Below are 19,067 nucleotides of genomic sequence, written 5' to 3'. Positions count from 1 at the left end.
CGTGGGAGTTCTCTGAGGGTTGTTGGTTTGCTTTCAGCTGCCACAGTTAGGTGTTAATTTCTTCGTAACGTGAGCCTGAACGGGACAGCCTGATGCACAGCAAGGCGACTCAGAAAGGAGAGTAACTCACCCAGTGGTCCCCAAAGCCGGGGTAGGTCTGGGTGTGCTCCGCAAACCTACAGCATTGCGCACCTCCTCAGGTGTGGGGGAGGAGAGGAGCATTCAAAGGGTGATTCTTAATGTCGGCTGCTTAAAATACCTAAAATAACCCTTTTTGTCTTTTTAAAAGCTTTTTATTTTAACAGATGGAGAGCGAGCACTGACCTCATAGGGGAGCTGTGATGGTAATATGATGGCCTACTGTAGGACAGTAACGCAACCAGAAATAAATGAGGATGGCTGTAGATTTTGTCAAAACCTGACTCCTAGTTGGGTATGTGAATGGCTACTTTATACAGAGATTTGAGAGAACTTCCCAGTGTAGCTTACAACTAGCAAAAGGGCTTCCCAGCCCCAGTGTTGGGGAGCTAATTGCGGACAGGCATTAACAGCCCTGTAATCTGCAAAGCACCTTACGACCACTGTGCGCACTTCCTTGCACGGAGGTGGCAGGAGCTTGCGAACCTGGTGATCCTAGGGAAGCCCAGCTTTGAAAACATCCCAACATGGAGCTGTTTCCAGCAGAAACAGGTTAGTCTAATAAACTTAGAAAATCAGCGGTAGAGAGGCGAGTAAGTGGATGTACCTGCAGCAGAACGCTGTTCTCCTGGCACTGGGGAAGCAAAGCGGTGATGGACTCTCACCTACTGCACAGAGGTGCTGAACGAAGAGAGATGTAAATGTACAGGGGTTTTTGGTTTGGTTGGTTGGGGTTTTTTTTAAGTGATCTGATGCCCCAGCCTTATCACTGCCTGTAATACATCACACTTGGGTTTTGTACAGCATTGGCGCTTGCTGAGGGTCCCTGTAAAGAGCAGCTGGAATCCTTCCAGCAGGGCAGTTCCCTAAGTCTGTTTTACGGCGTTTTGTGCTAGGAAAGCAGCCCCTTCCCAGAGGGGTGGGTACTGCAGACTAGAAAAAGCTCCCTTTCCTTTTCTATTTATAGTGGCTGTCATTAATATTCTCAAAGTGCAGAACAGCCGAAGGCTCCACTGCAGAAACACTTCAGTTTGCTTCAGAGCAACTATTTGGGCCCAAGGGCCAAGAAGTTCTCTGTAGGCATGGTTCAAAGGGAAAGGCCAGTTGCCAGGCTAAGCCAGTACATTACAAACCCTGTTCTTCTACCCAAATTCCCAGTTGTGGTTTTGTGTGTATAATGTAATAGTGGTATTGTGTTATAATGCTATAATGTCTAGAAGTACTAGAATTACTCTACTTTTATCTTGGAAACTTTAAGAACAAGTAACGGGCTAGCTAGTTTGGTCCCTGTTTAGTCAGGGTGTGGCTAATTAAAATGTCTAGGTAGGTGAGTTTGGCTGAATCTCAGTGATTTCAGATTTAACAAGTGGCAGTAACAGCCTTAGTAGGACTCCAGTGCTGTCCCCAGGAGAAGCACCAGGCCACTGTTCTGGGCTTTTGATACCACAACTTTCTGGTAGAAATCAATTTATAACTTGTGCTGCGAGTCAAAGCGTAACGAGCAGCTAGCCGATGAACACATAGTACACGTAGCAGCTCATGTCCTTACCACATTTTTATTCTCTTCCTTACCGCTCCCCTCAGTCCCCTTGAAAGTAGGGCTGCCCGATCCATGCTGGGGGCAGGTTTGCCCTGTTTTCCTGTTCATGTCACTCTAGGAATGTAACTGTGATGGTTACCTCAAGAGCCTAGTGACCTCGGGGACTTCTTCCCAGCAACGCCAGTCAGTGAAATGAAAATGAAATGTTGATGACATGCATGAGACGTTTCAGTTGCCTCTTGGGTTTTGACTGGAGATGGAGTTGGACTGTCTCTTCACAGAGCTGCCTGCTGGCAGGGGCAAGAGTGGAGGGATGGAGGAACAAGAGCAAGGTCCTGCCAAGCAGGTAAAAGGACGAGTGGCGAAAGCTAAAGTGCGTGCTTCAAAAAACAGAACTTGAGGGAACAAACAGAGCTAGTCTGACCTACTGGGAGCAGAAGTGGACTTTGGAGTAGGGTGAGGGAAGCTAGAACAGGTAGATCTTGGAAGATTGTCAAGTCAACCTGTTTTGTAGGTTAGTGAGCTGGTGCCATTTAGGTCTAGTATTGTGCATGGTTCTTGTTTTACCATGCAATGGATAAAAGCTTTCTATGTAAGAGCTGGTATGTCTTGTTTGTAGAAAGTAAGCACAGAAGCTCACACTGGTTGTTACTTGTGCTCTGGCTGATAGTATGGCCTCTTCTAGAGAGGCCAAAGATTCTGCATTTCCCTTGCTGGGATGATGCTTTGAAATTCTCTTTTAAAAAAAAAAAAAAAAAAAAGCAGCTTCTGTTACTGCACCTGAGTTTGAAGATGCCGTTACAGAAACTTGTAGGCTTTGCCATCTAAGGAGATAACCAAAGCAGCCATATTCTACTGCAGGATTTAATTTTAATATATGTTACGTTTGTATAACCTATTCTCTGAAGGAGCAATGAGGGGCATACTCCTCCCTCCCTCAGCAATCAGAAGTTGCTCTGAATGCTTCAGGACTGGCAGAATCAGTCGTAACAAGTATTTAAACAAGTAATTAAATTCTTCTTCAAATAAGAAGTATGGGAGGCAAGAAAAAAGCATGGGGTTCATTCTAGGTAACAATCAATTTGAAATACTTGCTTCAGAAAGGCTAGCACAGCTGCCTTGGAGAAGGTTTACCCACAACAGTATCAGATGTTGTAAGGTGTTAACGCAGAGAATTCCCACTGTTGCTGTTGAAGGGAGCAGAAGAGGTGGGGTGGACAGGTAAGAGGCCTAAGCTGTTAGCGGTGCTGTAAAATCACCGCTGCTTGCGGCAAGCGATCCAAAGGTACCCCATCTGTGTCATTCATTAACAGGCACGCGTCCGCAGAGAAGGATACGTACGATAAGGACGAGCCCCCTGCTAGTCCTGGGTGCTGGGGAGCAGGTCTTACTGCAGGCGGGTAATGCACGCTCCATGGCCAGAGGCACGCAGGCTCCTTCCTCAGCTGTTCTATATAAACAGGTACCATTTCTGATTTTATTTCATCATAACATACAGGTAATGCTCATGACACAACAAGATGAGAAACTCACATCTCTCTGAACCATTTAAACAGCTTGCCATACACCAAAGAACATTATATTCATATTGAACATGTACACGTTTCCCCCCTCACATCCTCCACTTTGCTTTCCAAACTTCTACAAACCATTTCCAGCATTGTTCAGGTACAGGACGCTAGTTCAGGCAGGAGACAGGGCAGCACCCTGTGCAGGACATGGGGTTAAGGCTTCCTCCTACGGGAACCCGTCCCTTCAAAATACTGAGCCTACAGCTTTGATTCATTCAGGGACTATAGTGTATTGGAAATCATGAGGAGCCAGAAGGCCAGATTTCAGTTCCTCAGAAGGCAATTAATCAAACAAAACCCAAACAAACATATTTGTATGTATAGAGAGAAGGGGAGAACACACGTGTGTGAAGGAGCACAAAAGACAGGAAGATTCTTCTGGCTCTAGGGACTGATTTGTGTTAACCCCCATTAACTGATTTAAATCAAAGACATGGGCTTTTACTGAAATCTGGCTGAGAGGAGCACTGCTAAACCATTTACATAGCATGTATACACACACAGAGTGTGTATATACCTGAAAATAGTTGTAATGTAATTGCTTTCACTTGATAGGTAAACAGAGACAAGTGGCAGTATGTTTAATGAATAGCCAAGACCTGACATGCTTTCCAGCGTGGTGTCAACCTATCCCTTGCCCGGACTACCCCTTCTTCCAGCATCTCATACACACGGCACAAACACAGCCTCTGCGTTCAGTTACTCCTGGTGCTGCCTCACTGTGCCTTTTGCACTTTTGAGGATCAAGTTAATCAATGCTGTAGCTTTCAGTGCTATTTTCAACAGTCCGCTGTAGGAAATTAAAGTCACATCCTAGCCACAAAACAAAACAATGACAAAATCTTTTCCACTTTTCAATATAGTAAAACCTGAGATTTGAGTCACAAACAAGCTAAACTTACAGTAAAAAAACCAAACATAACCCAAGCTGCTGACTTGAATTAGGGCTTCAGTTTGCTGCTGACAAATTTTTTTTAAAGCTGTTGGCCAGGGGTAAGTATTTGTTACTTGTGATTCACAATTTTCAGCTGCCTGCACTGAAAAGGGACAAAACAATATAGTTCCCCACCCCTGCCGACACACACGTTCTCTTGTTCTGAGGGGTGCTGGGGAAGACCGAGATAACACGCGCACAGCTCCCATGGGAGCAGGAAGGACGAAGCTTTACTCTACCTCTTGCGGCAACGCGTGCACGCAAAACAATTTGAGCAGTGGCAGCCAAGGTACCGCACGAATGGCGAGCTGGAGGGGAAGCAGCTGGTTCTCTGTCACAAACAACACAAGAAGGGCTGTGCCTGATCTCCCATAAAACACTCGCGCTGGCAGCAGGGAAGCGACACCTCGCTCAGCTGGCGTGTTCCCCTGGGGTGGAGAGGGTGAGGGTGCGGAACTGGCCAGCAGGAGCTCGGCTACGAGTGTCTGCAGCCAAATCGCGCGTCGGCACGCTGGGAAACCACGACCCTACGCCGGGATGGAGAACGATGGCCAGTATCGAGTTCCTTAGGAGCTGCGAGTGCAGGAGGTGAGCAGGCTTCCCACTAAAGCTGTCTCTTCTCTAAGCCCCTTTCTTTCACTATGAGATGGGATGCTGGAGGTCCCCTTCTGTTTTCCTTGGACAGCCAGCCAGACTTCTCTTTCTCAGAAGAAGTCAGCAAAACTATTGAGAAGCTTCTCTCTCCAAGTCCCCATGGTTTGGGTGAGGATGTTGGGATGGAAAAAAACATCCACCTGAATTACCCCCAGCCCACACATGACTGGAACCATATATGATGAGCAGTTCCTTAATGGTACTGCTCAGTTAAGGACAAAAGCCCATCCCAACTCATTTTTAGCTTTAAAAAAACAAAACAAAACAAAACAAAAAAAAGCCTCAAGAGCCACCTATTGAATTGTCAATTGGCATGAAAAGGATGGTGCAGTATTGTACCAGCCACTTCTCTTGCACGTAACCCTAAGTATTAACCACTCCATATAGCTTAGAAGCCAAAGCAGCTACCCCTCTCCCAGAAGCCAGCTTACTATCAAAAATACAAATACTGCTTATTTTATGTTTCAAAAGACTGGCAGAAACAGTCATAGATATGGTTCATTTGTCTTTTTTAAGAATTGCTGCTGAGCCAACTGAAACACTTGTGCGTAGACAGCTTTAAAAAAAAAAAAAATCAAATGTGGCTAGTCGTTACTTGTTCACATTGCTTATGAACTGACTACCAGCATCTGGCAGCCATAAAGCCCTAGTTTATTTTTTATATTTTTGAGGTACTGGGTTTTTTTTTTTTTCTCTGAAGCAGCTCTCTAGCGAATCACCTAAAGCCTATCCATTAGAACAATAGTTACACCACTATTTACATTTGTCTGAACTGTCTGTTCAGACCAGCCTTGCTGTAACCAGTCCCTAATCCTTTGGAATCACTCCCGGTCTCCTTTCTTACGAGAAAAAGGTCTCCCTCCAGAGGTTGGCTCAGTGTCAGGGCTAAGGTGCACTGGTGAGGACATGGGGCATGAGGAGGGGCGAACAAAACTAGCTTTGATGGGTAGGAGCATGCTTCAGTGGAACCAGAGCAAGGGTTTGATACCAAGAGAGCTTCCTTTTTAAAAGCCACTGAAAGGATGTGCAATCCATTGCATATAATTGCTTCCTCTGTCAGGGAAAGATCTTTGAAATGTTCTGCCCTTCTCCAGCAAAGGGGAGGAGAAAAACCCAGCGGTACACTTGGTCTCCTCGGGCAGACGCTCACTTGTCATTTCTTTGCCATATTAATCTAGTCACTGTGTTCACACTTGAAGCCTTGCATTTCTTCCCCCCCCCCCCCCCCTTTTTTGCAGGAATTTTGTTCTTTTCAGATTCACAGGGACCTCTCAAACGCTGGGGGAGCAGCCTGGAGGGGGAAGCAACTCCGATACAGTCACACAAGCCTGCTGCCCCTCAAGACACTTCAATGATTTCCATGCTGCCTGAAAAGCTTGACTGACTGCCTACTTTCCCCAGTTCTTCTCTGGATCTGTTGTCCGACATGATGCTCTCCCCGAACTCCATCTGGCAGCTTCTGCGCTTAAACTGCTTTTCAAAAGAGCTTTCCTCGTGCCAGCTCCGCCTGGAGTCACCTCGATCACCCTGCTTCACCCTCCTGCGCACAGCACAGGCTTGGTCGCAGCCCGTGGGCAGCTGACTACAGCTGTAGGCAGAGTAAGCAGCGCTGTTCCCGTAGATGGCGGAGGCAGAGTAGAAATGTGAAGACTCGGCTGCAAAATACCAGCTGTTGGTAAGGGACGTAGCCGATGTCTGAGGAGCCAAGATGTCCGAGTGCCAGCCTTTGAGGCCCAGCCCAGCAGCCGACTTCGCCAAATGCTGCTGGCTGGTGGAGAGACCAAACAAGAAGTTCGTTCGGTAGTTGTCTTCCACGCTCCCGCTCCGGTGGAGGGGGTACAGGAGCGACCGCTGAGCGGTGGCACTGCTGCTGGCTCTCCCCAGGTGTTGCCGTTTGCTCTGGCTCTCCAGCTGCCAGGGGTTCTGGGGTTTCTTGGGAGGGTTTGCTTCCTCTTTGTCAGGGCTGGTTTCTGGGGTCTGCTCCGAGACCTCCTGGACAGGGGAGAACTGACACAACTTGCTGCTGCCCTCTAAAGCAGTCGCATGTTTGTAGTATTCCAGGGTGTCTTCGGAGGAGGCAAAGCCCTGAACTGATGCAGTCACACAGTTGCTACTTGCTGAGTAGGATACAGATTTGATATCCAGAGAAAAGGAGCGCTTCAGCCGGTTGCTGTCTTCCACCTTATCTAGGGAGACGTGCAGTCCGTTTATGCCCTGTACCAGTGGGCCATCTTCCAGAGGGGACAAGTGCCCGCACGGTGCAGCGCCGCAGTCCGTCGGCTTCTGTTCCACGATCTCGGAGGTAGCAGTAATGCAGAGCTGGTTAGCGGAGAGGCTGCTCTGCCCAGCTTCTGGGACCAGCACGTGCTCGCTGCTTTTTTCCAAATGCAGAAGTTTCAGCTTACTGATATGTCCGGGCTGAGCAGTCTGGTTCTTGATCTTTTTCTCAAAGTCCAAAAGCTGGCCCAGAAAGTTGAAGTTGGGAGAAATGGTTGGCCTTTTTTCTTTCACAAATCTGGAAAGAGGGGACAAACAAACCAAGAATTAATTTAAGGACATGCTGCTCAGACCTGAGATAACACTAGAGCGATTGTTGTAAATGTTAACAGCCTAATTTAACTTGTCAGGATGCCTGGACTGAGCTTCAGTCATGAAACATGGATGGAAAAAAAAATAAAAAGGCAGCTTTTAAACAAGATAATGCTGGATGCTCTCAATTCTTTCTGTAGCTTACTTAAAGGTGGCTAAAAAAGGGAAAAGAAAGCTCTTTTTTTTTTTTTTTTAACTTCTTTATGATGTCCACAACAAGGTTTGAGTGAATCGTTTTCCTTATTTTACTTTACCAGTGGGATCTCTGCTACCTCGGTTTCTGACCGGAGTTAAGAGCTGCTCAAGTTCTGCGTGAACAGCATCAGAGCTCTAGCCAAGAGACCCTGGACTCCCCTGCGCTGCAGAAAGCAGACCACCTTCCCCACCGTTCAAAGGGATGAAATCCCATGTTTCACCTCTCTCATGCTGTTGTTACTGCAGTGAACGCTTCCTACCCTGTTTATCTTTGTCAGGCAAGACAAAGAGCTCTGATATATGCTGACCTTATACAGTAAATGTCAGTGATTTCTACCATATGCTGGTATTGACCACTGATACGATCATCAAAAAGAACAACAGAAAGGAGCAAATGCAGCATTAAAACAAAAACGCTCTCTTGAGCCCTGTAGGTGTTCAGCAGTAAAGGGCAACAGTATTACCAAATCACTACAAGAGTTAACCTATTTTTGAGTCCTGTAGGAAGCAGCCTGCCTTGCAAACGTGTGCCAACCTAAGCGTGCACGTACATACTCAGTTGAACATGAAGAAGGTGCAATGCATACTTAAAATGTTTTCCCAAACCAGGACTCTAAAGGTATGAAACACTTAAGTATTGTAAGTCATGTCATATACTTCAAAGTTAAATACAAAAGCATACTTCCTACCTGTCTGATCTGCAATATAGCTAAATAAGTACTCTCGGATTTTTACAGGCTGTAAAACAGAAAGCTGCCCAAATCCTTCCTCCTCTTGGGTTTTTTTGGGGTTTTTTTTTGGTTTTTTTTGTTTTTTTTTTAAAACATTCCTGGAACTATGATAAACCAGATGACAAGGGAATTAACAAGGGAAGAAACCTTGAAAAGCTAAATCTAGTACAAACACACATATAATGGATCACTGGGAAAAATCAAATATTATTAAAAATAAAAAACTCTCTGGGCATGTGTACAGAAGGTGACTGTGCAGTCATTAAAAACAGCATGAGAAAAACTCAAAGGTGTACGTGCGTGTATGTGTACACACTAGCACAAAAGCAGGCAAGCACATGAAAAATATCAAACAAAACCTGCATTTTTGTATTATGTTTTTTTTCAAGTTGCCAAACAATAAACAGTAGTAGGAATAGCTGAGCTGACATGATAACCTGGAATATCAGGTTGCACAAACTGATAGTGGAAGCTTCCACCATGAAGTGTAAGAAATGGAGAAAACTAGTAAGTCTCCTCTGGAGAGATTCTTTAGCTTGATCTCTTAGCATTTCATTTGGGGGTTTTTACTTCAGTGTGAGCAGCTCGCGCACAAGAATTCATACAGTCTTCATTCGTTTTTTTCCACTCAAAGCTAGTTGTACTTGTTATTTGGGTTAGTTACTGAAAGCAAGATCCTTATGGTAAACACTGCGATTTCTGGCCTGTGTTCTGCTAGCCTCTCCAAAACTCTCTTCCTTCCACTTTCTCCCCATCACAGTCCTAAATTTAAAACTAGCTTTTTAAAAAATGAAAAGGGTACAAGAAAGTCTACTGAATGTCCCTGACAAGTGTTAAGGCTTTGCAAACTTTTTCATTTAAAATTGCACACTCTTTTTTTCCAATTGGAAAACATGCATAACATTTAGTTTTGATGTTTATTTCCCCTGTATATAGTCCATTATACAAAAGAAAAGATTAAAAACATTTATTTCCTCAGATCTTTCACTTCAAGTAACAGTGTCACCTCTTTATTTCTGTAATAGTGTCAGACAAACATTTTTATCTAATGACTTCCATTAACTCAGAGAAAAGTATTTTTCTTTCAAGCTTTGCCAACAAGAGATCACAAACCAATGAGTGAAATGTGCTGCAGACGGTTCTCACTAAGCCATATCAAAGGAAATATAGCAAAATATAATCTAAATTTCACAGTAGTTGTTCAGTATCTACAGTGCAAAGAGAAAAAGAGCTAGGATGATTAATCCTTCACACTCAATTCACACTTCTGGTTAAGAAACGAACTAGAATTTAATGCAGAGATTTCGTGGAAGAATTTAGCAGCAGCACTTTAGAAGTTCCCTGAAGCGTGTGCATTTTAGAAGTGTTCAGTACTCTACAGCTCTAACCTCCAGACCACTACAGCCTGAGACCAGACAGGTTTTTTTAGTGACTCAAGCTCATACCTTGCACAGTATCCATCCGCTTCCACTAATGCATCCGTATTGTCTATACCTGTATAACTGAGTTTTCAGCTACGCCTCCTAACCAAACCTGTTTCACCATCCATGCTGAAATTACTGCAAAACACCAAACTGTCAGCAGGCTCTAGTAAGAAACTGTGGAAAATTTCCAAAGGCAATGGGAGCTGGTTGAAGTTCAGGCACCTCTTACACGCAATTTTTTCACTGCATACATAATTATGTTCATCAGCTTAAAAGAAAATGCCCCAGGGAAATCATGCTCCACAAGAGAATATCAAATGTTATCCCTCCATCCTTATCGGTGTTTTAGAGACAGTGGTAGCAAACACACTAGTGATTTTGAAGGTGCTCCTCTCCACCTGGCTCCAGCACAATTGTTCAAATTGCCTCTGCACAACGTGTGTTACAGCGATGTGTCAGCTGTGCCAATTAGCCTATAAAGCCCATCAAAAAGAAAACTATTTTCTGTACAACACAACAAAGCACTTTGTTAAATGAAATACAGAAGTCTTGGTAAACTGCAACCAAGCCACCTGGAGCATAGTAAAGTGTTCACAATCCAAATATAGAAAAAATGGTATCTGAAAGGTTAAAAAGCAGGGGAGGGAAGAGGGTCTCCACAAAAATTCCCTAATGACACAAAGAGCTGATACTTCAAAATACTTTCTCCCAGAGTTTTTGGTTGCCTTTAGTAGCAACAAAGAAGCTTTCTTAATTCCTACACATTTCACCTGCAGGCAGTTCTTTGAGAGCATTACCAAATACCAAACTGCAGTCAACAGATGCAGCCTAGCATTTGTCATAAGCATGTCTCTTTCTTTAACCCTATCCATTCCATTCTCTCGCTGACTTACAAGATACTGTTATAAACGTGCTGTACCTGTGTCTGTACATACACACACATTTAATAAGCAGTTTAAATTCCATGTATTTGCCTACTTGGAGCAAAGACCAACATCAGCATTTTGCAGGTGGGCAATTAATATTAGCTGTGTGATGTCTACACAACACCATTAATTTGGTTATGGAGGAAGCCTACATTTAAAAGAAGAGTGTGCAGAGGCCAGGGAACTACCAGACAAAATAACATGTTAGCTTCTACCCTTGGTCATACAATCTTTTATCATTCACCTTAAAAACAAGCCAACAAGCACAAGAATTAGTATAAAGGGAAATTTTCTCCTTACCTGTAAGCTTCATCTAAGGACATATCCATTCTCTTCATGATATATGCAATAGCAATTGTGGCAGAGCGAGATATTCCAGCTAAACAGTGCACTAACACACGGCCATTTGATGCTTTTGCTTTTTCTACATAGCAAAGAAATTGGCAAGTGTCAAACTTGGTAGCATTATACCATGATGAAAAGTTTGCAAAGAAAGCAATTTTATTTAAAATTGTTCCAAACTTCCAAATTAACTGTTAATTGCAAATTTCATGGAAGCTTTAAACAAAAATCACTTATTTTCTCTAGCACTGTATAGCATTGAGTATAGAAAAAGCATGCGACTACACACAGGAAACATACTGCAGTTACAGCATACCGCTTTTTAATACGCACATAAACAACCCTATTTAGATGTCTGGGAAAGGTGATTGTTTCTAATTTTATGTGCAAGTAAAAAGCAAGCATTCATGATGGAACAATTTAGCCAGTTCAAATTTGGCTAGCTGACTTCTCAAAGCTGAAGACAGGATCCATATGTCTAATTTTCTAATTCGCTCTCTGCAGACATGTATCAGGCATCTACTAGGTTGCCAGAAAGCAGAGTTGTGCTCTTAAAAAGTGTCTTTGTTCCATAAGTGCTGGAACATACAGTGGCAGAATCTCCCTATGTTATTTTGCTTCTGTGTTTATAAAGTGATGGTGATCATGTATGTAGATCCTTAGGGTATTTTCATACCACCCAGAAAGCACTCGGGTCTTCTCCAGCCAAAACAGCAAGGCAGACACACAAAGGAATCCAGAAACTGTTTTAGAGAGAGAATTTAAATTTTCTTCTCACCTATAAAATCAACTGATTTATCCAACCAAGGCAAAATTTTCTCACAAAAGCTGTCGTTCACAGGCACTCTCAGGAAATGGGATTCTGGAATAAAATCAGGCTTTGGACAAGTATTGCTGGCGTTCAGTACGTAGCCAATATCATTCTGCTGCATCAGCTCCTAGGAAATAGAGAAAGATTAAGCCTAGAGAAGTCAAATGGTACCTTTGGCACATTACAAAGCTAAAAACCAAACTGAAATTCATGTTGGAATTGCTCTAGCTGTATTAGGGGCATTCTTTTGTGAAAAAGACAACTCAGCTTTTAATTCTTCAACTTTTAATAAGATATCCAGTGTGTCCAACTAACACATGAACTGCAGAGCCCATAAAAACAAGGTTAACAAAGAACAGAAATAATGGTAGAATACCTTCTGCTACTAAGAAGCATCACTTCCAAGAGATTTTTTGCTACTTTCGTTTAAATTCTCACTGTGCAAGCTGGCAACATAACCAAACGTTTCCCACATATAGTTTGCTGACATGAATATGTGTTTTCCGGACCACATATCTAAGACTGAGGTTGCCCCATAACCGATATTGGTGAGAAATATGAAATGAAATGGATGTTTCCTGCAGTCACCTCTTCAAGCGTCCAGGACTTCCTTGTTTCTAAGGCAACATGCAAAATTCACTCAAAACCTTGAGAGAAAGAGCTGAGTAAGAGCTGACTGAAGACCTTGAATTAGACCATTTTCACACAGCATTAACTGCAGTTTTATAGTTCTGCTTTGTGGTTTATGATTTAGTTGTTCGTATTTCAGTTTTCAGTCTTTAGTTCTCTTGCATGTCAAAGATTGTCACAGGAACAAGCAAAGAGACTCAACCTATAAGTCAACTGGGCTTTTTAAATAAGTCAATTTTCATGACTGCAAATAAAAAAATAAAAAAATAAAAAAGAAAGACTCTTCTGCACCTTGCCATACTCTTTGTATTTAGAGTTCTGCAAAGTAGTATCTGAGGCAGTAGGTACCTTAGTGCCAGAACATGTGACACAGGTACTAGAGAACTAGAGATGGCTCTACCAAACCCATCCAGTCTCCTGCAAGTAAGCATCTTGACACAGGCAAGCGATTAAGCAGGTTGGAGTAATACTGATCAAACAACTATTCTGGTTCAGATACGATTTGGCAGTAAGTGACATGCAATACTATGCTTGGACAGTAGTTACACTGAATACAAACATTGGGGAGCTTTTGGCCAGATTTCTATGGAAACTAATGTCTGAAACTAAACTGAAACGTAAAAAAGGCCAACAAAAATCTGGTTTTAATCCTTTTGCTTTTATACCAATTATATAAAAAAGAAAAGTTATGTCAATCCATGGGAGCAGTAGCAAGAATGAATTCTTACACTGCAGATTTCAACTGGAGATCTACCAGTAGTAAAATACAGTCATGAAGCCAAATGGTCGCTTCTTCCCCATGTGTATTTTTTCTGCAAGCATAAAGATGTTTTAGTGAGGAGAAACAGGGATATGGCTATTTAGCCAGAACTCTTGTCTTATTATTTAGACTGCTCTGGTTTGAACAAGTGATGTTGAGTACACAGGTACACCACACGTATGTTACAGTGTGTATGTAGAAGAGATGAACACACACATATATATGCATGCATAAATTAAATGTTCAGTGAGAACAAAGGTCTGCAGGGGAGAATGGAATCTACATCAGTCATTTGCAGAGGAAAGTGCATAAAGTCCAGCCAGTAATGGTTGTAAACAGGGAATTTACATGAATTTCTGCTAGCGAGCTGAATTTTGTTGCCTGGAGCAAAACGAGCAGCTTCTCCAAACTTTGGATGAAAGGCCCTCACATCAGCACATTCAGAGGTGCCTGAAGGTGTAGGCACCTTAACCTAATGAATATACATTATATCGTAAACATACCCATCCAAGGGGAACAGGAGATGACCAATTACTCACAAAGCAAATCATCAGAAATATAATTTGCAGCAATAGTGGAAAAAAAAAAAAAAAAAAAAGGCTTGATGTGTCAAAATAAGTTCTCAGCCTTACTGCTTCTTGCCCTGCAAGTCTCCTACATCACGCTCCCAGTAAAGCTCAGCTTCTCATCAATGACAACAAATTCCAATGTCACTGATTTCCCCCCTCTCCCTTCCTTCCCGTCTCCCCAACTCAACCAGCAAGCTCCCTTCAGCCCTGCGTCCCTTTCACAGCCGACTCCGTCGCACCTTCCTTTACTATATTTAGCTCTCGTACACCAACAGACCTACCAGTTTAAAAGCAGGAGCACTGTAAGGAAGTAGGGGAATATTTGGAGTCATCCAGAGAGGGAAGGTATTGGGAATGGGCTTCTTGGCACAGGGGACTAGCTACCACTAGACCTGTGGTATCTTACGTGTGCAAGCGAGACCCCCGATCCCAGCATCTCTGCCTTGCTGTCCTGGTCTACACAGCTTCCCCCTTCAGGATCCCAAGCTCCTCAGCATCAACTTCCATAAAGTAAATATCTGCTTTAGATCACTACGTTGAAATACTGCCCCCAAACCAGCTCACCTACTGTTGTAACTGCTTAAAGGGGAGTGAAGAAAAACTGAAATAGCAGGTACAAATGTACATGCGGGGTCGTGAACTTTATCATGTCTAAAGGAGAGAGGCGATGAAGGTATCACTAACAAATGGACTGCCATGATGCATGTTTGTTCAGAGTACAGCTAAAGGGTGCTACCGTGCTGATGAATTTAGAAGAAGAATAGAAAACCTTATTTATTTTTTTTAAAGCATGAACACTGGTGGGCTGCACAGTCCAACCATCACGATTCCACAGTTATGCAAGGTTTTTGATGTGGAATTGATTATTCAAATGAGAACAAGAAGGCTGCAGACGCCAAGTCTGAAGTCTCCAAGCCAAAAAAACACCCAAAAATGTGTTAGTGCTTGTCTTTGAGACGAAGGCTAAAGAAAAAAGTTATGCTTCCTTCTGTTCTGAAGTATCAATCATTCCCTGTGCAACACGCTCCAATGTAATAACCATAACAGTGCCTTCATTGTAAGGCACCCAAGAGGAAGAAGTGAATTACGATGGGAGGAAGATCCAGAAATCCTAATACTAACAACTTTGTGAAAAGAAGGTAAATGCTCTTTTGTCAGCTTATTTACATTTTATGACTTGTTTAATCTGAAAATTAATGGCACCCTAAAATGTTATTTTGTTCCAGGAAATAAAATCCAGGTCTGGAAGAAAAGAAAGAGAATAGTTATGTAAGTAGCAAAGCAGAAAGTTTTACAGTTTAAATGCTGGTACAAAACACGAGATGTAAGTAGGAGGCTCATTCAGGCCCATAATCACAACACAGATCAGTTTTCTGTTACACTAACTTTCAGAACGGACACTATCACTCCCATGTAGGTTAGAATTTAGTTTGCCTCTCTTTCACAAAGAGCGACAAAGATCTTCTGTAAAAGTAAGTACCCTCTTGCAATGCCACCAATATATCACACTGAGACCCAAAAACTGAAATAAACTTTTCGTTAGAACTTTTATGAAGACCTTTTAAGAGGTTTTTAGTATTTCAACACTGCAAAAAAATATTATGAACATTTTCAGAATTAAGCATTTAGAAAGAAATCTGTAAAGCAAAAATATAAAAAAAAAAGTCTCCTAAGACTTTTCTGAATTAATCATTAATTTTGCTAAAGGACACAAACCAAGCATTTGTGTTGGCATCTCTTTCATAAATAAAGCGTTATCAGCAGAGGTATTAACGGCAAATAGCGTTAGTATTCTTAAAAGGTCATGAATACAGACTGTCCTGCAACAAGATAAGCACTTCCCTACCCATGCACTCAGAGATAAGCTTATAAAGATCCTGAAAAGATAAGCTCATCTTGATAAAACATCTTTTAATCATCAGGTTGAACAGTAGTGCAGATTAAGAGTTCTTTCTGCATATATTTTTGATACATTTTAATTTTAGAGAAATCAGTATGTCAAGGGAAGGAATCATAGGAACTCAGATAGCATCTGAAGGCAAAAATAAGGTCAATCAACTACACCTTAATACTTTTGGGAATCTTACTAGAATTTTTCAGAAAATTATTTTTAAAAAATCTGGACTTGAATAAAAAAAAAAAAAATCTTAACAGAAAGCTGACTTCTTGTCCCCAGTAGCCAACAAACCAGCAAGGCCATTAAACCAGAGCACGCAAACTTAACCACTTACCAGCTTCCTGGACTGTCCTAACAGAGACAGAACTTTGCTACTTATCCCTGGTTTTCATTTCTTGCCCTCCTCTTTTGAACGTTCTTCACTTCTCAGCTTTCTTACCATGTATTGGTATTTCTGGGCACTCAGTGTAGTAAGTGTCATCCTCCTTGCTCTCCCCAATAACCCTGCGTAGGATCCAGGCTTCCCCAGAAGCGAAGCGTGTTGAAGGGACAGCAGCAGAGATCTGTTGTTCACATTTTTAACGCGCTGATGTCTAGCTACTGCTAACTTTTGGTTGAATCAAGAAACTGATTAAACCCAGGAAACTGGGAGTTGCCGATAGTTGGGAAAACGCTGAGTGGATTTTAAGAGGTAGACATCGTAATTTGTTGCCACAGCTTCTTTAGGTTACTAAAGGTAATAATATTAAGATGGAAGCCATTTTGAATTTTCCACAGGCAGTCACTGAAACTGAAGAGGGAAGATAAGCTACCAACACTAAGGTCTACTTCAGTGCAGTGAACAAATGACATGCTCAGAATAAAGCATTGCCTGCGTTTGTTCAAAGTAAGAGGAAAAAGGTACAAACCCCAAGTAGATCTGAAATCATACGATGTGTATTTGTCCTAAAATGGGTAAGAAATCTAAGAGGTTAATTTAGTCATCAATGGAAGAACTGCCAAAAGATTGACTACCAAGGATGACACCAGGCAGTAAGAACTCACTGAACTTTCTGTGGATCGTATGCTGTCATTTTTGTGGTTCTCCAAACAAAATGGGAAACAGTAATCCTCGATCATAACTCCCAACAATATGTGAGGAAGTACAAATATGACCAATTCCTGGGGGCCTTACATTAATTCTAAAGTATCTGCAGCTGCAGGGCTTCCTTCAACAAGTGCTGAAATAATATGAAATAAGATTGTAGACAATAGGCAAGAGAGCCACCACCAGGTCTAAACTCTTTCTGTAGACGGCTCTGCCACTCTCAGAGCTCACCAGTAGTAATTGCGGTTTTAGCCTCCTCCAGCCCTATAATGAAATTCCTGACTGCTGCTACCACTTGGATTCCTTTCCTGGTGAGGCACACATGCTGTGCCTGGGCCCAACACCTATTCACAGGCACCAATTTACTGCAAGGAAAGGGAACAGCCTCTTTCACCCCTCTGGGATTATTCACCACTTAAGAGCCACAGCAGCGGAGTTCCAGTCACATCCCAAACGAAGTAGCACATCCCTGGCCCTGGAGGAGAACGAGGAGAACAGGTTGCCCCCTCACTCTCACTGTGACCTAGGATAGCACTTGCCATTCACACATTGAAACAAACAGCGTAAATGCATCTTTCTAATACTCTACCACTGAAAGCAAGGAGGTTTGTTGTTGGGTTTTTTTAATTACTTGGCTCCTGCTGTCTTTTGTCTGGGGACCACAAATTACTTTTGTAGTAGGAAAAGTAATAAGCTGCTTTGACATCCGTCATAAGTGAATCAAGTTTGAATTGCTGACTTGCTACCTGGCAGTAAAGACACGGAAGATTTTAAAGGACACAGTAAATACAATGACTGCTGACTATTCTCCATATAAAAGATATTTCTGTGCACTCTATTAAAGCACAATTACCTTCGATATGATTGCTTGTGTGTCAAAAATCCCCTTAAAACAATTGTGCAAAATCTAAAAATAGCCTATTAATGGCCAGACTGGGATGGAGTGAAAGTAGAAGAAACCAGTGAAAAATATGATAATGGTCAAAGCATATGAACTTGATCCAATCATAGGACTATTAGGATATTTCCTGCCTTAAGCTTTATACATGGATAAAAGCCATACACATAAGCCTTGCACATAATTAAGGCAATATGCTAGGGCAAAGCACTCCTCCCCTCTCCCCCATCCATGTATTTAATGCCAGCTTATAAAAGCTGTTGGAGATTCAACTAATGAATAGGACTGTCAGATGACATGGGAGGCAAAAGGGCACATGCAGCAGAAGTAATAAAAATTCCCTTGTGAAGGGACCCAAGATGTAGATTTTAAGCAATATGAGTTGATCTCATGGAGGCAAACATCTGTGGATATACATAGGAATATAGAACTGTAGCAATTTGAGACAAGCTCTTTTAGACATCTGATAGTCCAGCACCCTACAAGTGCTATATTTGATGACTTTGCTGACTATTTTAAGTATACCAAAATATCCTGGGCTATTCTTTAGGAACAGAAATTATTAAATGCACATGTATTTAGAAACAGTGAAAGTTTTAGTGCAGTGCTACCATAAAAGCTCATTTTAAATGACCCCACTGATTATCCAGATCTGAACATTTTATTACCTGTACAAAAATTTGTTTGCAGTAGTCCCTCATTACACAATTCATGGTATTTAAGTGCTATTTTTTCCAGCACTTGAAGGATATACTAAAAAACAGACAATCTTCCTTTGTCCTACTGTAACCACTGCTATAATTGTGTTAACATCCAAGACCTGCCAAAACAAACCAGTCAGAGCTATACACAGGAAAATACCTGACCTGCTGTAATGGCAGATTTGGTAAGTTTCCCGTTGGTTGGTAGGTTCCCAAGGAAGGTACCGTGTCGTCTTCTCCGACGTGAAGGAGAAAGGAGACCGAGTTTCATATTACATGACACGTGAATTAATTAATTATGTGGTCTGTGTATCGTTAGTTGTCACATAGCTTTCCATTGCTTATGCACAGACAACTATTATCTGTATCTACTTTAGGTGTTTTATTAGCTGTAATGATGCAGCATGACAGAAGCATGGATGAAGACACATGGAGATTATATACTCATCCAAGTAAACAACATGATGCCCAGAACACTCACCTTGTTGAGGACATCCCGCTGACACCCAAGATAGAGATGAGGCAGGATTCTGGTGGGGCCAATGTTGGAGACAGGTAGGCAGGGTTGAGAAATGCAAGTAGGGATGAGCGTGGATTTTCCTTCACAGAGACCAGGGAAAGAGCTGGAGAACTCAGCAAATCCACCTGTGAGAGGAACAGTATGTATTTA

At 42.3% G+C, this 19,067-nt stretch overlaps 1 protein-coding gene and 2 long non-coding RNA genes across 15 annotated transcripts in view; 2 read left to right on the top strand and 1 right to left on the bottom strand.

Annotated features, from left to right (window-relative positions):
* Positions 1-529: 529 nt before the first annotated feature.
* LOC121233877 lies at positions 530-2,418 on the top strand. The gene is made up of 2 exons (XR_005934178.1): positions 530-690; positions 1,797-2,418. It is a non-coding gene; the product is annotated as an uncharacterized LOC121233877 (long non-coding RNA).
* Positions 2,419-3,126: 708 nt separating this feature from the next.
* DUSP16 (dual specificity phosphatase 16) overlaps positions 3,127-19,067 on the bottom strand; it is a 69,229-nt gene continuing 53,288 nt past the window's right edge. For all 13 annotated transcript variants that reach the window (XM_041129443.1, XM_030041455.2, XM_041129446.1 and 10 more), the window contains 4 exons: positions 18,879-19,042; positions 11,823-11,982; positions 11,003-11,126; positions 3,127-7,352 (listed from right to left, as the gene is read on the bottom strand). In XM_041129443.1, the coding sequence (XP_040985377.1) occupies positions 6,176-7,352; positions 11,003-11,126; positions 11,823-11,982; positions 18,879-19,042 (1,625 nt within the window). In that variant the 3' untranslated portion in view covers positions 3,127-6,175. The remainder of the gene's footprint in view (positions 7,353-11,002; positions 11,127-11,822; positions 11,983-18,878; positions 19,043-19,067) is intronic.
* Positions 6,329-8,635, top strand: LOC115352811. Its single transcript, XR_005934179.1, has 2 exons — positions 6,329-6,436; positions 7,684-8,635. It is a non-coding gene; the product is annotated as an uncharacterized LOC115352811 (long non-coding RNA).

Source organism: Aquila chrysaetos, chromosome 17 (genome assembly GCF_900496995.4).
Source record: "Aquila chrysaetos chrysaetos chromosome 17, bAquChr1.4, whole genome shotgun sequence".
Classification (NCBI taxonomy): Eukaryota; Metazoa; Chordata; class Aves; order Accipitriformes; family Accipitridae; genus Aquila; species Aquila chrysaetos.
The sequence above is the reverse complement of the archived record's forward strand: the minus strand, read 5'-3'. Positions and strand labels throughout refer to the sequence as shown.